General features: G+C 41.7%; 1 protein-coding gene across 2 annotated transcripts in view; it reads right to left on the bottom strand.

Moving 5' to 3' along the window:
- Window positions 1–18921, bottom strand: part of PLCL2 (phospholipase C like 2) — a 188510-nt gene that overhangs the window by 59522 nt on the left and 110067 nt on the right. For both annotated transcript variants that reach the window (XM_032408762.1, XM_032408763.1), the window contains exons 2-3: window positions 13616–16102; window positions 10694–10897 (exon numbers count right to left, since the gene is read on the bottom strand). In XM_032408762.1, coding sequence (XP_032264653.1) covers window positions 10694–10897; window positions 13616–16102 — 2691 coding nt within the window. The remainder of the gene's footprint in view (window positions 1–10693; window positions 10898–13615; window positions 16103–18921) is intronic.

Raw genomic sequence — 18921 nt, 5'->3', positions numbered from 1 at the left:
AGCTAATTGGTAATTAAGCTTGTAGAGTTAAACTTAACTCTGAACACATCACATTGTCTACCCAGAGTTTACTGTGAGAGTTTTCTTATGGTTCAGAATTTAAAATACCCTAATTAAGTTAGAAAAGCCTTAAAGCCATTATTAAGTGCTATTTTTATTCCTGATAAATTCATGTGGTAGTAAGATCAGATTTCTGGTATTAAAGGTGGTTATTTCTGTGGGCTGAGTGGCGTTAATTATGTCACAGCAATCTGGGGCAATAGAAGTGCACAGAATGAAAAACAGGAGCTGTTAAAACAGAGGAAGGAGTGACAGTTCCTGCGGTCCCCACTGAGAGAGAAGTCAGTGTGCAGAGGGCAGTCACCGCCCGGCCCCCTGCAGACTGGCGCAGTTTGGTGAGGCTGAGGGTGAGCACTCTTACCCATGCCAAATCAGGAAGGGATGAATCCACAGGCAGGGCAGGATTCTATTCCTCTTGTGAGGATGAGGTCAAATGTAACATATCAACAAAATGTAGGTTTCAAAGCTTGTGTAGCGCCAAATGTGATTTATAGGAACACATCTAGCTGTGGAGAAAAATCACCGCCTCATTATTCAAAAGGCTATGGAAAAACACCTTTAAAATTTGTTTCCAGTTTATAACTAGGGACATAACAGATTAAAAATAAAAAAGGTCAGAAATGAGTATACCCTACTGCCCAAGAAAAGATGCCAGAAGGTGGTTCAAGCAAGTGTCTACAATCACATTTTCTCAAAACTGATCCTGAAATACATGATTTTTCATATAAGCTGGTTATCTCAATAGCTTCATTTTCATGGAGTTGGTTCCATTCAAATTATCCCATTTCTTAGAGAGTTATCTTCTAAACTATGATTGCTCATCCAAAGAGTATGTGTCCACAAACACAGAGGCACTCATCATTGCATTTACAAACAAATCTATGTATCAGCACTAACAATTTTATACAAGTATCTGATGTAATTTCAATCTTTTTAAACTCAACTCCAAATTACACTTGCAACAGTGCTGAATTCCTAAATGGAAAAGCATATGCTGTTCTAAACTACACGAAAATGGGCGGTAATAAATCAAATTAATCTGTGAATGGATCTCACATGTAGAAAGTCAGGGCATGATATTAAAAACATCAAAAGTCCAACAATAAAATTATATTATCAAGGTAACTTACTTGTTTTCTAAACTCTAACCTGAGTATGGACAACAATGGGACACAATGAAATATTAAACAGTTCATCCTTTTGATGAATCTTTGACAAAAAACTACTTTGAAAAGAAATTCATACGTGTGATTCTTGTTAATCGTAGCCAGCACTGTGAGGCCAGCACTGGTAAAATAATCACTCAGGCAAATGATTTCCGTTTAACTGGCTGGAGAACATTCTGAACCCCAAATGTAGCCAGACGTGAGGGCGAACTGTGGGCTCAGATGGCAAAGGCAGCCACTTCTCCAGGTGAAATGAAGAACCACCACAGGCTTCACATCCCCAACTCCCCACCTGGTCAGAAATTGTCTCTGTTAGGAAAACTAATTAAGCTAAACAGTGAAAATGCATTTCCTGGGTCCTCCAATGGGGTGTGGCCCAGGTAGTGCTTGGGGTTTCAAAGTGGAGCCCACACTTGGGGAGCTCCAGGGTTTCCAGCTCAGGTCTCAGCAACCTGACAGAGGTGAAGATGAACACATTGATTTCTCTTCCGAAGTAGCTGGCAGAGCCGCCTCTGTGCCAACAGCAAAGGTTAGAGGGAGACACAGCCATCTCCTGGGTCCAAGGTGAGAGGACCAGGGGGCTCCCAAGCACAAGGGAAGAAGCAGGCTGAATGCATCAACGAGCTATGAAGTGCATGTTCTAAGTCAGCTAATCTTCATTTCCGTGAATCTAAAAGGATCTGGAACTCACAAGCTGCATAAAGATATACAAATAAATTACCATGCACTGAAATCCAATTAGGTTCTTTGTTTCTTTGATTATCACTTTTCTGTTTGAAAAGGATTTCCACAAAAGAGGACACTCATACCTACAAAACTAGATGTAGAGATGATACCGTTCTGTGGACGTGACAAAAATAATTCCAAACTTTAAGATGTCAGACAGATTCTGGATGTTGAAAAAACTTTTTTCTTAATTTGTTTTTCTTTTTTAGATTTTATTTATTTATTTGTCAGAGAGAGGGAGAGAGACAGAGAGAGAACAAGCAGGGGGAGCAGCAGGCAGAGGGAGAAGCAGGCTCCCCACTGAGCAAGGAGGCTGATTCGGGGGCTCTATCCCAGGACCTGGGATCATGACCTGAGCCGAAGGCAGACGCTTAACTGACTGAGCCACCCAGACATCCCAAACTTTTTTTTTTTTTTTGAAAGAGCTGTATAGTATTAATAGTAGCAAATCAAAAGTTTTGAATCTGGAAAACTTCAATTGCTAGAGGAATATAGGCATGAAGTACTTGTCCTTAAAGTTATTTTTCTCCCCTTTTTCTTGCTTGGCAATTATTAGGCTTAACATAACTTCTTCATCCATCCAAACACACCAAACAGATGCCACTGTTCCAAGATGCTCTAAGAAGAATGTTATTCACCTAACAATAGTGAAGGTCACAGAGAACAATCTGGCTCTATTTCTCTTCATGATCGTAATAGAATCCCTTTAGCTGATGGGGATCTGAAAGTTGTCTCATCATACTTCTAACTCTACCCTCTGGCTCCTTTCTGAAACACCTGGGGCTTTCTCTAGCTGGGATTTCAGGAAGTCTATCTTTCCAGCAATCCAGGAGATGTGCTGCAGTGGGAAGGGAACGCTGACATCCAAGGGGGCTGCAGCAGGAACACAGGTGCTATGGGAAGAGGGTACTTTTTCCCACATGCATTGCCATACTTTAGAAACCATTTTGCCCTGGGGGCTTTCCACTGATTCAAACAGCTAGTTTCAGAGCCCTGGGTGAAGCACGGGTCGCTTATAAAAAACAGACATTTCTCAGTTTTAAAGGTCAAATTAGATTTTTATTTGGGTTCCCACCAAAACAACAGGCTTGAAAGTCAGGATTTGTCAAGGAGAAATAATTTTATGAATTATTTTAACATATGAAAAATCAACCCATAGATCACAGAGCTTCATGCCCTAGGGCAGAGGAGACTGGCCTTCCACCTCCGAAGGCTGGGCTGAAGGTATTGGCCGCGCTCATATGGAAGGAGGGAAGGAGCAGTGGAGAAGTTACAAGTCCATCTCCTGCAGTCCTGAGTGATTGTAAATAGAGCTAGGGACTCCCTCCACTGCATGGCCCAGTCTCAAGGTGAGTGGGGGCAAAGGAGAGGATGGCAAGCTTTAGAGTGATGTTCTTTATAAGGACACAGGAAGAAGCCTTCTGCAACCATTCCCCTCCAGGTAACCAGTGGCCACTTTGTAGAGAGGCAGAGCGCAAGAGAAAAAGTCTGAGAGACTGAGCAGTTTACCTCAAGAGACAAGTATTTATAGTCCAAAGTGGATAAAATAAGTCAATGCAATGGATCAAGTTCAGCAAACTGAACAGAAATTGGGGAATACCCACCTGAGAGAGAGAGGAAGGCTGCATTTTTCTTTGCCGTCTGAGTTGAGTGTGGGGTTCGCACTCAGACTCTGCCCCAGAGGCACAGATCATAGAGGGCTGAGCCTGGGTGCTGACCACAGCAACGCAGCCCCCTCTGCTCAGGGAACTTGTACTTACTCAAAGTCAAACGGAGACAAAAGTTTACTGAATAAATTAGGATAAGGAAGCTAAACACTTCCTCACAGCTTTGAAAAGCCACCAGTGCACATCATGATTAACCAAAAGAACTGTGTGTCTTATTTACAGAGGAAGGACAGCATTTTAAATATGTATACAGTCCTTTCTTTTTTTTTTTTTTTTGATTTCCTCGAAGTGTCCTTGACAGAAAGAAGAACTTAGCAAACAACTTATCTTTACCCATTGCAGAAACATAAAATACTTCCAAGCAAGAAGAGAATATCAAAAATAAACTCTGGAGGAATGTAAGAGCAAAATCCAAAATGCAATGTGGGATTTGATGGGAACAAGTAATTTCCCTGCTCTTGGATAGGCAAAAAAAAAAAAAAAGATCACAGTGCTTCAATGATCTTGTACTATCAAAAATGTAGTAGTGTTCTTCTACATAAAGCATAGGTTTAGAAAGAAGTTCCCTAAGTTTTCTGGAGCTTTAGGTTTCAGATATGTTTTATACATAGTTTCCATCAGACTCAGTGAAATAAAAATATTAAAATAATAAAAGAATTCAGTGTTTGAAAAATAAGCAATCTTGCTCTGCCCCTTTAAAAGGCAAAAGAAAGACTCCAAACAGAGAAGTAAAACAGTAGAGACCCCACCAAACCACTGCACTGTAACAGTTCCCCTGGTGGCCTTGGTTCAAATGAAATCTATGCAAGAACTGAAATGATGCCAAGAGCAGGCTCCCATTTCTCATTTACACACACACACACACACACACACACACACATCTAAGTTCAGTCTTATCCTAAAGCATAATAATCTATCTGGTCTTTTTTGGGAAGGTTGATACCTCCAATTAAAAGAAGCTTTTAATGTCAAGTTCTGAGGCAGTAAAGTGATAAAAGGAGCCACAAAGGAGACGGGGATCAATAGCGGCCTTATTACAGATCATCTCTGGCTTGGTCCAGATGGGCCGACTCCATTAATTATGAAGTGTGATTTATCTCTTCACTGCATTAAGCAGCGGCAAGACAAAATACATGAAATCACACCCGTAAGATAAAGCAGAGTGCTCCTGATGTTGCGTGCCAATCGCCAACATGTCTGTATAAGAAAAGAAGCCCTTCATTTCACATATTTTATTTAAAGAAACTTCTTTTAAAAGAAACATTTAAAGTAATGAGTTAGAAGGGACTACTCAGTAATTTATATACAAACACTCAGCAAATAGACAAAGCATCAGGTCGCAATTAAAATCAAGATTTTTGTGAAGCTGTAAAAGATCAAAACAAACTAATTTTAAATAGAAAGTAGATATAAAGGCACTGCAACGGTAGGAATGAAGTCCTGTATAATCTCTGAGCAGACGGGGCTGCCCGAGGGCCCACCACTGTGCACCTGAACAGCCCTTCTGCCTGGAACAGAATCGGGCCTCATTTTCTTTACTGTTTCTTCTCTCCTTTCATTCCCTACAACTCTACCTTCAAGTTCATTACAGTGACTGAAGCATAGTCCATATCACAGAAAATCATAGCAAAATCAAGGAAAAACTTTTTTTTTCTTAAAAAAGTTGTATTAAGAACCCCTTCACGGGAGAGCCTTCCTCGTAACAAATTTTAGGTGTACGACACATTTCTGTTGACTGCTGGCACAATGCTGGCCAGGGGGCTCTGGAGCTTATTCATCATACTTAACTGGAACTGTGCCTGTTGATTAATAACTCCATTCCCCCTTCCTCCAGCTCCTGGTAACGACCATTCCAGTCTCGGATTGTATGAATTTGGCTATTTTAGATACCTCACATAAGTGGAATCATGTAGTACTTATCTTTCCATGTCTGGCTTATTTCACTTTGAATACTGTCCTCAAAGTGCAATGAAAAAAATTTGTAAAGAGAACTTTCTTTTTATGCAACATTTCCACTGTCCTCTCTCTAAAGAGGAAGAATGTTGACTCCTTGGTCTCTATATTTTAGTATAGATCTCACAAAAATTTAGAAATTTTAAGTCCGAAATAGGAAACGAATAAACAAAGATAGCTAGAGAGCTGAATTATTACTTTCGTCAATACTAAAAGGATGGTAAAAATCACTTTCATTTAAAAAGATGATGAATTAGGTCACTGATACTGATGGGAGGGGAAGGTTTACATTGAAATGCCAGTGCAGATGTGTTCTTAAGAGCACTGTGTATTGTAAAGAGTACCCAGTTATTCACTAGAATGTCTTAAACTCAGGTTACGTAATCCTTACTTTCTCCCACCAGCTTTAAATTACATGAGAGAACATTCTAGCTCAATTTTGATATTCGACCGTGAACAGCAAATGCATTCAAGTTCATTTACATAAATTTTAAGTAAAATATTTAAATGTTTTGTTTTCTGAAGTAATACTATAAGAGATATGTTCAGCTACTTATAACCAGATTTCTTTGAGTGGAATCTGATCTAACTATTGAAATAGTCTTCCTTAGTTTAAGCTCATCAAATCTTTTTAATCTATTCCAAAGTATGAAAAATGAATTCTTTTCCATCATCATGAGGAACAGGAATCAGAAACAAGTTACCTCTTACTTGGAGAACCCCACATGAACAACTTTGGATTATTATTATTGAAGATATCTGGGCTTTATCTGTATATCGATCACTCATCTATAAACCACACATGGTTCATTTTCCTGACCTGGATTGCAGAAAAAACATGGGATAAAGAGACTCCTAAACCTAGTTCTGCCACTAATTTGATGTGCCACAGGATTTCCGTTGTTTCCACCTGATCGGCAACAAAATAAAGGCACTCACCATGTGGTCTCCGGGCTCTCTTTCACTCTCAGCCTCCTACAGCATGTAATGCCTGAGTCTGAGCCTTGCCCTGTACTACTCAGAGCCGTGCAAGAACTACCACGGCCCTCACGTGAATCTCCCAGAATATGTGCGTCCACATTTCTGAGCACGTTTCACTCCATGAACTCAGCTTTGAACAGCCTCCTTCTTATCACCTCTACCTTTTGAAATGTGACTCATTCTTAAAGGTCTAGCTCAAAGTCCAATAGTTCCCTGAAGTCTTCCTAATCCCTAAACCGGAAACTGACCATTCATGTCCATAAACATCCAAATGGTTTGTTCACATATTTTAAAATATCTGCTATGTATCATCTTACTACTTAGGGATACACTTTATTTCTTCTATTAAACTGTAAACACCTCAAAGGGAGAAAAGGCTTATTTGTCTGACAACACATGGCCATTCCCACTCTCCATACCAGTCCAGTCCCTGTTTTCAACAACCCCCACCCCAATCTGCCTAGTCTAAGAAAGTGTCTGTACTTCTCTTCTTCCTCTACTCCTGAGTGGCTTTGACACCTGCATGGCTTTGACCCAGGGTTAAACCTCACCACTTCCAGGACCCAAGGAGGGACCACACAAAGGGTAAAACCACAACTTGGGCAATTTAGAAGATCCATTTGTTGGTGGTAATCACAAGAGCCATTAGGACAACTAGGGGCCATGGATAGGGTGAACATACAAGTAATTATCTAAACAGGAATACTTTTTTTTTTTTTTTGGAAGATTTTTTGTTTATTTGAGAGAGAGAGAGAGCAAGCGAGCACAAGCAGGGGGAAGAGCAAAGGAAGAGGGAGAAGCAGACTCCTCGCTGATCAGGGAGCCCAATGCAGGGCTCGATCCCAGAACCCTGGGATCATGACCTAAGCCAAAGGCAGACCCTTAACTGACTGAGCCACCCCAAAACAGGGATACTTCTAAGAGTTAAAGGGAGAACGATTAATAATTAGTCTGGGGCAAGAGGTATATCAGCAGGAAGACCAGGATGTGTGACCACCCTGGACATGGTCATCCTTTTCTAGCCTCCGGAATGGCTTACAAGTTGTTCACATTTCCATGGTCAACCTTCTCTGCATTCTCCTTTTTCTCAAAGAAAATGGCATATTTCTGATACACTGGCCTATTAATAAGAGTTTAGACAATGAAAAGTAATCACAATCGTGACAGCATAAATACATATCTGCACACTCTTCGGAGATGCCATGTATGGCCCTGGCCTCCTAGAGGGCAAGCTTCAGCAGTGGAGACTCGCATGACACAGGCGCTCTGGAGGGACTTCTCACACTACTCTTACTTATCATTTGGAGCCTTCATATTAGAAATGGGAAGTCAACAAAATGAAGTAAGATCTTATTTCCAAGGTTAATTTTGGGTAAAGCTCAACATAACATTACAAAAATAAAGAGCTATATTTAAAGTTACAGACTGTCCAGGACCTTAATATACTTCCCATCAATACTCCTTTAGCTAGCTTTAAATAAATTAATTGTCACAAGGTAAGAAACCATTAAGTTACTAAAAAAAAAAAAAGACTATAAAATATAAATATTACAAGAGTTATTGCTGTAGAAATATTCGTTTTTAAAATTCAAATTATAATAACTTGAAATTAATTTTAAATATTTTATGGCTTAGTTTTTTAGAGGGAGTTAAAACAGAACAAATCAATAGAGCCAGGGGTATGATGCAGCACAGCTATGTCAATTAAACATTATGTAAGAGTAAATTTCACAATTTAAAAAATTTGAACACACTAAAACATTCTGTCTGATCATTTCTGCAGCGACACAACTCTCCAGTTATGTGTAAACAAAAGTTGCGTAATAAGAGTTATCATTTAGCAGCCCAGGAAGAGCAAGGGAGCAGGGAACTAAGGAGCACTGAGGGATTCCCGTGCCAGATACTGGGATGGGTGCTGGGAGGTTGCTGGCGTCCAGAAGCCTCTGTGCTATGAGCCCTGAGAACCTCCTGCTTGGGGTCGGCAATCAGCCGCTGGACTAGGTCCTGGCTCGTCACCCCTGTCCGGTCCCCTCTGTTACCACCCACGTGGGGTGCCGCCACCCTACTCTCAGGAAGTTCCTGGTAAAAAGGTTACCGTGAGGAAATGTCACTGTGGGACTGCTGCAGAAATCTGTGAAGCACCAAGGGTCTAAGTCATATTAGATTTTGGTGAACAAAAGAGGTCTACAAGCTGTCTAGGGATTTTATGTGTGGCTTAAGCTTAAGAAGCATTTACACATATCAGCTGCCTCTTTTGGCTTCTTTTCACAAAACAGGAGGAGATGGGAACTAACTAGGTGGCCTCGGTCACAGTGTGAAAGAGTTCTTCAAGCTTTCCTGTTTTTACCTCTTCCCCTCTCTTTCCACTTTTCGCTACAAAGGAGCACAGCATAAGCGTCCTGTGTTTTGCTCCCCAGCTGCCTCCGTTACCTTCCAGTGGACTGGATGGCTCTCTGAGGACAAGGGCGATTCCAGTTCATTCTTGCAGCCCCTGCAGCCCCCAGCACAGTTCCCTCCCCAGCGTTTAGAAGCACTTGCCCCTGGCCCTCCCTCTTTCTTCAGGTTGACTGCCACTCTCTGTGGTTTGCCCACAGAGCCCACTGTTTGGTCCTTTAGATTGCTCATGCTACCATGAATTCTAAGCTAGAAATAGTAGGAACTAATACGTATCTGCTAAAATGTGTGGCTACTGCAGAGGAATCTAGGAAAAACGTAATGAAGCAATAAGCTGTTTAAAATACTGCATTCTACTGACTTGTACTTCCAGATCTTATTTGCCTGAAGACTTGAGCGAGTAAGATCAAGAAGTGAAGAAGACCAAGAACAAAGGTATTTAGAACTTTTGTTCTTGGAAACAGTACCCCTTGGTGAAGTCAGTTTGTGAAACAGGGCATTCTCTATCTATTGCCCTCTTGGGAACTCAGTGTGTCAGCAAAGAAAAGGCCCTAAGACGTCCTGCAGTAAAGACATATGATTAGTTTTGTTCAATAGTATTTCCCCAAATTGCTTTATCATGGAGCCCTTGCTCCCACGTGACATTTACTAATATCCTAAGAAACCAAGGTTCCTCTGAACACACTGTGGGAAATGCTGGCCTAATCTGTTTTGTCGTTCCTTTGAATCATATAAACCCCTCTGAATTAAAGCTTTCAGATCAACTTCCTGAAGAGTCAAAAACATTTCTGCTAAGGCTTATGATGCCGATCCCATTCTGTCTTTAACCACAGTGGCCATATCAGACAAAGCCTGATGTTTTGTGGTGTTTTGTGGTCATGGCTCATGCATTTTGTGTAGAGAAGGTGGTGGATGCAGCCTCTTAACTCTGAGCACCCTGAGGAGCAAAGGCTGATAGCCTGGCCTGTCTGGGAGAGGAGTGTCCAACACCAGCCTTAAACCTCGCAGGCTAGAGAGCAACCGTCAGCACTCGTGAGTGCTGACAGCCTCAGTGACATCGTGGGCTCGAAACAGTGCTATTTGCCCACGAATTCTCCCTTAGAGCTATGATAAGTCAAAAAGTACAATAAGACCAGAATATGATTCACAAAAATGCAAGATATATGTAAGCACAAAAATGTAATATTCTAGGTATCCTGAGAACACCTCATTAACGTTAAGTTGCTTACAAATTATAGGTATCTCAGAGCAGCTGCTGTAAGGAAGGAAAGCATTACACATTATAATCATGGGATGGAAGCAATTGCCCCTAATGGTGCTGAAAATTTATGTTAGAAAAAATTAAATTTCTCACTTTTACCAGTCTGAAAAAGTGAAAACAAAATAAAAATGAGCAAATCAAAGGCTGGTTCCAGAGAAAGATAAAAAAAAAAATCCTTTGCCATGTATGTGTGGAAAATAGCATATGCTTTAGAAATCAATTCGGATATATTCTTGAAAAGCTAACTACTATTTAATCCGACTGAGGCAAGTGTTTCTGAACCCTGCTTTCTAAAACAAGGACAATAAAACACTGAGCTCTTTCAAATACAGCAAGGTCTGAGGAATCATTTTGCCACCATAGGTAAATGAAGCATGAAATAGGAAAGCACACCCTAGCAAGAGCGCCTGAGTATGTATGTCTGGTGTATTGTCTTAAGATAGCTCTCTCACCCAGCCTCCACAAAAGTACAAAGAACAACTCACCATGTCGTAAGTTGTTACAATCTTCTTTAGAACCTCAGGCACAATTCCCTGCAACTCCATCGTGGGATACTGCTCGCTCAGATTCAGGACCACCAGGGGCGTGTTATCAGGTCCCAGGAAGCGGGGAGACACCGCCAACATGCACTGCATGAGATTGGCCACAGAGGAGAGGCCACACAGCTCCTTGAATGACACCACGGCATTCTGTTAAGTGGAAAGAAAGGAGGCGCTTGTAATTAACCGGAGGCTTTAATTTCTCGTGGATATTCTATTTGATATACTTGATTATACTTGAACTGCCTGATTCAGTAACAACCGTTATTAGCAATGTCATGACAGAATTAACTAATGATTATTTCATGCCAGGAAAAATGGCTATTTTCCAAAATAAATACAGTTACAGACATTTTCAATACCAATTTATCAAAAGTACAGAAAATGCAAGTAAAATTCATCTGAAGGGTAAAGCCTCTTTTCAGATCAGAGTTCACAGTGGTGCTAAGGCTGATATGCAATCATGAGCAAACAAAAAGAATGGCTTCTGCATTCAAAAAAGGTAAAGGAAAAAAATCAAATCAGGTTTAAAGTAAGTATCAAATATGCCAGCCATCCAAAAAGGAAAGGAGTATTTTCGAGGGAGACACTTGAATGTCTCTCACCTATTTACACTGGTTCCAAATCAAATGGATTTTTTTTGGGGGGGGTGGTTAAACAACAAATTTATTGTCTCAGTTATGGAGGCTGGAAGCCCAAGATCACAGTTTTGATATGGTTTGTTCCTCTGAGGGCATGAGAGAGGGAGTGCTCCATCTCTCTTTCTTAGCTTTGGAAGTCATGTGAAGGCAAAGATCTACCAGCCAAGGGATGCCAAAGATTGTCAGCAAACCACCAGAAAATCTAAAGGAATTTTGAGGACAAAGCAGTTTACTTGAGAGGTCTGCCCAGTAGGAGACCTTGCCCTATTAGTGTATCCACTGATTGTAACGTTTCTCCCCCACCACCCCTCTCTCTCTTTTCTCATCACCAGAGCTATGCCATTAAAATATCCGGTAAGGAAAACCCCTTGACACTGTCAAATGTCACTGCTGGCATTCTTGGAGCACTTACCAAGTGCTAAGCGAGTAGGACTACTTAGTACCCATTACCTCGCTTAATCCTCTCAACCAGCCATGCTGTGGGTGAGGGAGTGGAGTCTCAGCTATAACCTCTCTCTATTACTTCTCTAAGGTCACACAGCTGGTGAGTGAAGGAGTCAAGATTTTACCTGAAATCTGTTGATGCTGAAGCTTATGCTTTTAATTACCATGCTATAACAACCGGTAAGTTCTAACCAAAATGGGAGTTATTCCAGGTGCCCTTGGGTCCTGATCTGGGCTGAGCTTGGGGGCCAGAGGGGAGGAATCCAGGCCTTCCAAGTCCTGTGTCTTCTGCTCTCAGATACCCCAGTCTGAGAAATGAGCAGCACTTTGGTTTTCTTAAACACTTTCTTTTTATTAATATCTCTTTAAACGTGAACATCATACTCTGCATCATTCTGCTCAAAATGACTTGGATGTTGACTGCTCGTGACAACAAAGCATGACTGTGGGGTCTAGGGTGGGGTCTCCCAATCACTCCACCCCACCTCCCTATTTTCTTCACAGCTCTTGCTTGTGTCTGCGACTGTCCTGTTTGCTCATTCACCTGCTCATGGTCTCTTCCCCTCCCTGCCGCCCACACCCAACTGAAGGCACGGCTCGTTCATGGCTGCGTCCTCGTGGCCCAGACTGCCTGTGCGTGACAGGTGCTCGTTAACCCCCACCACCGACTGCTCTGCCGGGTGCGGCGCACACACGCAGCGCTGGAGACAGGATGCTCCAGCCCCAGAGGACCGCCGCGGGAATGCTATGGCAGCCCTGGGGCAGGCGACGGCGTGCCTTGCTCGGAGCTGAGGGTGTCCCAAGTCATTCTCGCCCTCAGAAACAGGGAAGAGCCCTTGAGGTTCCTGTTATGCCTTGACTTGGAGAGAAAGAGAATAAAATTCCTCTACTGTGGCAAGGTCTTTTTATGAATGAGGTATCTATAAAATCTGTACAGGGTTGAAATCTGCTGAATACTCTGAGTCAGATTTTACTTGCTGGTGGCATTCTTCTCTTAATAGTTATTTATAGATATATAACCAGCTAATATATTTAATATATATGTTTTAATAAACACACGCCGAGCAGCTCCCACAGACATGGCAGGCACTCTCACACGGTGGGCCAGGGTAGCGCCGGAAGCTCTCTGGGGCTGGCCCTAGTATACCGCTGGACATGTGGACGATCCTTAATTACATACATTAACTCCCAACTGAGTGCTTTTAGCCATTATTCAGTTTAGAGGTAATTATTATCTTAGACTTCTAATAAATACAGACACCACATGTCTTTTACTTAAACACTTGAATAGCCATCCTCCAAAATCAAGAGGCACCTCAAAACACAAACATACTGGCTCATTTAAGTGCTTGCTATTTTCCTAGCACTACAGCTACAGAAGAAAGGGTTGGAACATGTGCCTTTTACTTTGGTAGGTCATCAAAGTGGGTTCTAGCGGAAGAATATTCCAGAAAACCAGAGATTCCCATGTACACTCTTAGGAAACAATGGGGATCTGTGAGGCAGACAAGGACTAGGATGTGGTTATGTGAGACAGCAACAAAACTGGTTTATTCTAATGCATTATCAATATTTTCGATACCAACTGCAGTTCTGGAAATGTGAATGATAAAAAAGAATGAGCCTAGTGGTAAATGTTCTCATAACAAATTGGAATTTACAAATTACTGAAAACCAAACATACTGTTGTAAAACCCAAAGCCCTCCAAAGTATTCATAGACGGTGCACAGGGTGCACCATGAAGAAAAGCCGTTGAGTAAATGCTTAAACACAAGAACGTACCTGCATGTTCTCTCTCAGATCCGTGGCATCCCGGATCGGGGGCTGGGCATTCTTGAACACCTCGTCCACAGTTTTAATCCACAGTGTTCTTAAAGACGCATATTCCCTGGATTTCTTCCCTTTTCTCACAGAAAGGCCCCTTTTATGAGGTTTCCCTCCTCCTCTTCGGTTAGTAATAGCCACGTGGACGAACAAAGAAGCGTGCACTAGGACCTCTCCAGTCAATGACTGCAGGGGCACGTGGCGGTAGCCTGTCTGTAAACATTCAAAGGGAATTGTGTACTGGCCAATGAATTCGTCCCCAATGTAGTCATCATCTAGGACTACAAAGCGCACCATGGCCAGTTCAGGTAGGTTGATTTGAAATTCGAAGCTTTCATCAAAAATGGGAGCATCTCCATTCTGGTGCACTGTTTTTGTCCTTTGTTCCGCACAGTCGGCAGGGATTCCGTGAATCTCCACGTAGACATAAGGATCCACCACATCTCCTTTGGCACCTGACCCTTTGGGTTTGGGAAAGTTCTGCCCGCTGATGATTTTAATGTGAAGAAGCTGCGGTGAGACTCCTGGGACGGAGTCCTTTGTGTTGGCGCTGAAGAAAGAAACCTCCTCCCTCATGATGGCTGGCCGAAGGACGTAGCCGCAGTTTCCGTTCTGCCGAAACCAGCCAATGTTCAGGTCCATCATCAGGCCTGGGGTCTGAAAGTTCATGGCTACAATCTGACAACCACACTTCCAAAAATCTTGAGGGTTCATGTTACTGGAGTCGATTCGCATTGGGCTGGGGAAAACCCTAGCGAGAAAACGTTTGTTGTAATTTACAAAGTCCCCTGGATTTTCATTGGCGTATTTGCTGGCAAGCACTTCGTTAAATGAACAGACTTCCCAGTACTTCTGAACCTGAAATGATACCTGAAATTCTTTGAACTGAACGGACTTACAGATGCTCACCAGTTCAGACAGTTCTTTACAGAGCTGAAATCGCTTCACGGGCACGTTGTTGGGCTGCTCGACGTTCTCTTTGCCCATCCTCTGAGACATTTCTGCCCCTTCATCTTCGTCGGTAACATCCCCTTCTACACCAGAGCAATTTGAGGACAGCTTCTTTGCTTTAATTAGTATCCTCCCTTTCAGGACATCTGGGGATGGTAGGTAAGATTCCTCCACATTGGGCAATGTTGTATAGAGCTTGTCCCCTAAAATTTTCTTCATGTGCTGAACCATTACCTTTTGCTGTTTAATAGAACAGTGATTTTCTAAACACAAGATAAGAGGATACTCTGAAGCAAAGAATGCATACTTGTTAATAATATCAATGACGCTGCGGAAGACTATCTGAGAGGTCATGGTGTGGCCCGTGTAAATTACAGGTTCATTATCTGGCCCATCCCATACATCTAATTCAACACTCCGGCAACCCATTTTAAGAGCTCGGATGTATCCCGTGATGTCAGAGGGACCTCGGAACTGATCCTCTATTAAGTATGTATTATGAGATGAGTTTATAAAGTAATGAGACAAAGGTTGCTTCATATCTTGACAGACCTTCTTATGTTCCGGATCAAATATATAACAGTCAGGGGACATAAGGTACTTAGTGAACCCATCTATGGAAAGCCAGCCCTTTTCCTGGCCTTCTTTGGATGGCTCATATTTGTTAATAATTTCAAGGCTGATTTCCTCGTTTATATGTGCTACACCCTGCTCTGCCTCAAGAAACATCATAAGGTCCTTGGTATCAAGAAATTCCTTATTGCTTGAAAACTGAACTAAAAGGAAATAAATTTCAGGTCTGGTACAAAGCTCATGGAAAACCTCAACAAATTCTTCCTTTGTGACTTCAGTACCAGCTTTGTCCTTGGATTTGTGCAATTCTTTGAACTTAAGCTCAATTTTGCTAGTTTTTAAACCAGGATTGAGGTCTCTGATACACTGCACAGCATTACACAGAGTTATATGTCCAAGGTTATCTACATCAATTTCACCAAACATTTGTGAAACCCAAGAAGTCCTCATGTTGTCTTGGCTACTTTCTAACATATCAAGGGTATGTTTTCCATAAGAAATTAGGTACCGCAGTCCCGTAACCCAGATGTTCGCAACATCTGCAGAGTTGGCAACCAAATCAAGTGACTCATAATTCTCTCCATAAATGACTGAAAATGCACAATCTTCAGATATCTGGTCAGAAATGCCATTGCTGCGGAATATGTCTGTATTTTTTCCTGTTCTCACTTCCTTGATGGATTTAATATCAATCTTGGCTTTCTCAGAATCCTTCTTAGATGGTTCCCACCTCAGGCTCTGCATGTCAGCATCCAGTAAAAAATACCTATGGTAAATCCTGGAGTTGGAGCGAACCTTTTTGAGTTCTGAACCCTCGACCATTGAATTGATGCAATCGCTTGCGCTGCTGATCTTCTTCTCTGTCGGCATGCTACTGAACGAGACAGTCTTCTTCCTTTCTCTTTTCTGTTTTGTACCATCCTGGGAGAAAAAAAAAAAAAACAGTGTACAAGAATAACATAAACATGGGTTTCTGTTTTCAAGACTAGGAATAAAAATTTAATTTCTTCAAAAAAATTACACTGTTAGGATCTCCTATTGAATGTTCTATGATAAATGATACTCAGCCACTTCTAGAACTTAGAAGTGGCCCTGGAGTTTGCAGCCTAATATAAACAGGTAAAAAATCATTATTGAATAATTGCAATCCATGGGTGTCAAGAAACACAATTTCAGTAATACACAATAAAATCCTGTACAGAGAATGGACTACTTAATTCGCAGGGCTCAGGGAAAAATGAAAGTGCAGGACTCCTTGTTCAAAAATTGTTAAGGATTTTAGGGGCTCCTGGGTGGCTCAGTCAGTTAGGTGTCCGACTCTTGATTTTAGCTCAGGTCATGATCTCAAGGGCTGTGAGAGGAAGCCCCCATCAGGCTCCATACTGAGTGTGTGGAGCCTGCTTAAGATTCTCTTTTCTTCTCCCTCTGCCCCTCCCCACTCTCTCTCTCTCTCAAAAAAAAAAAAAAGAAAAATTGTTAAGAATTTTAAGGTGACCAAAGAGTATTAAGTCAAGTGTAGGGCCCTTCTGAGTGTGGGGCCTGCCCAACTGCACAGGTCATACACCCATGAAGAAGGCTCTGCATCTGAATACATCTCCCACACCAGTGTTCCTCAAAGCCCTGTCACCGCACCACTTGCCTCAGAACCACCTGGCTTACCTGATTAAAATGCAGGTTCCTAGACTCCTAGGATCAGATCTCTAGGGGGTAGTGCCCAGGAATTCGCATTGTAGGCAACACTCTAGGTAATGGGGATGCACACTGAAGTTTGAAAACCACTTCCTGACCGCTTGGACTCACTAAGATGTCTGGGCTATTTCTGGAAACGCCAAAAGACCAGAAACAGCTAAGTACTGACCACTAAACCATGTGTTAAATGAGTAGACACTGAAATTCCAGCAGAAATTCCTGGCTCTTCAGAGTCTCAGATTAGTCCTGGTTCTCAAGACCTCGGACAGATTCGGTTTGAGGGCTGCAGTTGTACTGAGTCTGGGTGGGAGGACAGCGGAGGGTGCTTCTAACATCCTAGAGCTGGATTTACTAAAGCCTACTGCCATGCACCAGGCTAGTGCTTAGAACAGTGTCACCTAAGTACTTCCAATGTCATCAGATTATTGACACCATCAAGAGAAACACTCTCAGCAGCATCTATTCCTAAAGAAGTCTGCGTCACCAACGACACAGCCCTCAACTTCCCTGCACAGTGTCACCGGTGCCCACCTTAAGATGCTGATGCCACAGCTATGTGTGTATTGGAGTTCCTTCCCTATACAGACACCTTTATTATTTTTTTTTTAAATGCTCAAATGACCTCAAAGCATCTTTCACAATCTTCACCTAAAACGTGATATTGCCTTTCAGGAAGTATATGAAATTTTTGATAAATCTTCAGTAAGTCATTATATTCATATGTAGGGAATAGACATGGAGGTTGAGATTATATAACTTTTGTGGCAATGAAGAGAAGAGCTTGAAGAATATTATACAAAGGCAATTCTAACTTTTCTGCTCTGGAGAGAATCTATTTTGAATAAAATCTCTACATTTTAGGGGTGCCTGGGTGGCTCAGTCATTAAGCATCTGCCTTCGGCTCAGGTCATGGTCCCGGGGGCCTGGGATGGAGCCCCACATTGGGCTCCCTGCTCCGTGGGAAGCCTGCTTCTCTGTCTCCCACTCCCCCTGCTTGTGTTGCCTCTCTCACCGTGTCTCTCTCTGTCAAATAAATAAAATCTCAAAAAAAAAAAAAAAAATCTCTACATATTAGAAAGTGATTACGCTATTCTCTGCATCTGAAATTTAAAACCACTCTTACTTTTTGACTATCTATACTTCCAAAAGCAATATGCAGGAGGTAATTAAACTTAAAACTTTAAATCATATGGGTATCATTTCCCTCAAAGTTTCCAAATGAAGCATAGAGGCCTTTGTGATCTAAATGCCAAGACACAACATAAAAGCCACAAGGCAGAGTATTTCTTTGCAACTGAATCCTCAGAACAATAAAGTGCAAAAGACATAAAAACTTTGGCAATTGTATCCATAAGATGAATTGCATCATAGTTCTTCCAAATCCCTAAAGCATAGACTGTGTTCTATCTATTTAAGAGAGTTGGCATGAAATTAAATTTGTAATCAGCCATGCATAAGGGCCTGAAACAGATGTATAAATTTCCTATTTTTCAGAATGAAGGTTGTCTTTACCTTTAAAAACACACAAGTGCCTTTAGTAAAGACAACATACTAATTAAGTAAGGGAATTTTATAATCGTTATAAATTATATCTCTAAGGTGCCACTAGTAAAAAGAAGTCACAAAGATAAATGGAGGTGCTTAGCCATTTATCCATTAAAAATATATATAGCATTTCCTCAACACTGTAATCTTTTATTCTGTCAGTCTTAACATACTGATTAATACTCAACTACTACTTTCTAATTTATTACAATTGATACACTTCAGATTCATAGGTCTCTTTGTTATTAAGAAGAAAAAGCCAAATCATAAAGCACGATAATAACATACTTATGTGCTCACACACCCTCATCTGTGGGACAGGCAGGAGCTTAAACACCACACTTGAGGCTTTCAAAACATTGCCTTGCTTATCACAAGCCAGCCAGGTTTTGATTGGTGAGTTCTGATCATTCATTGCAGATATAAGAACATCCCAACACAGGCTGATATAATGACAGCAGGGACTTTCCTTACCAGAGACCTTCCCGTCTCTTCCCCACCCGCCG

This window comes from Phoca vitulina, unplaced genomic scaffold (assembly GCF_004348235.1).
Source record: "Phoca vitulina isolate PV1807 unplaced genomic scaffold, GSC_HSeal_1.0 scaffold10, whole genome shotgun sequence".
In the NCBI taxonomy this organism is placed as follows: Eukaryota; Metazoa; Chordata; class Mammalia; order Carnivora; family Phocidae; genus Phoca; species Phoca vitulina.
This window is presented reverse-complemented; position numbering and strand designations above follow the sequence as displayed.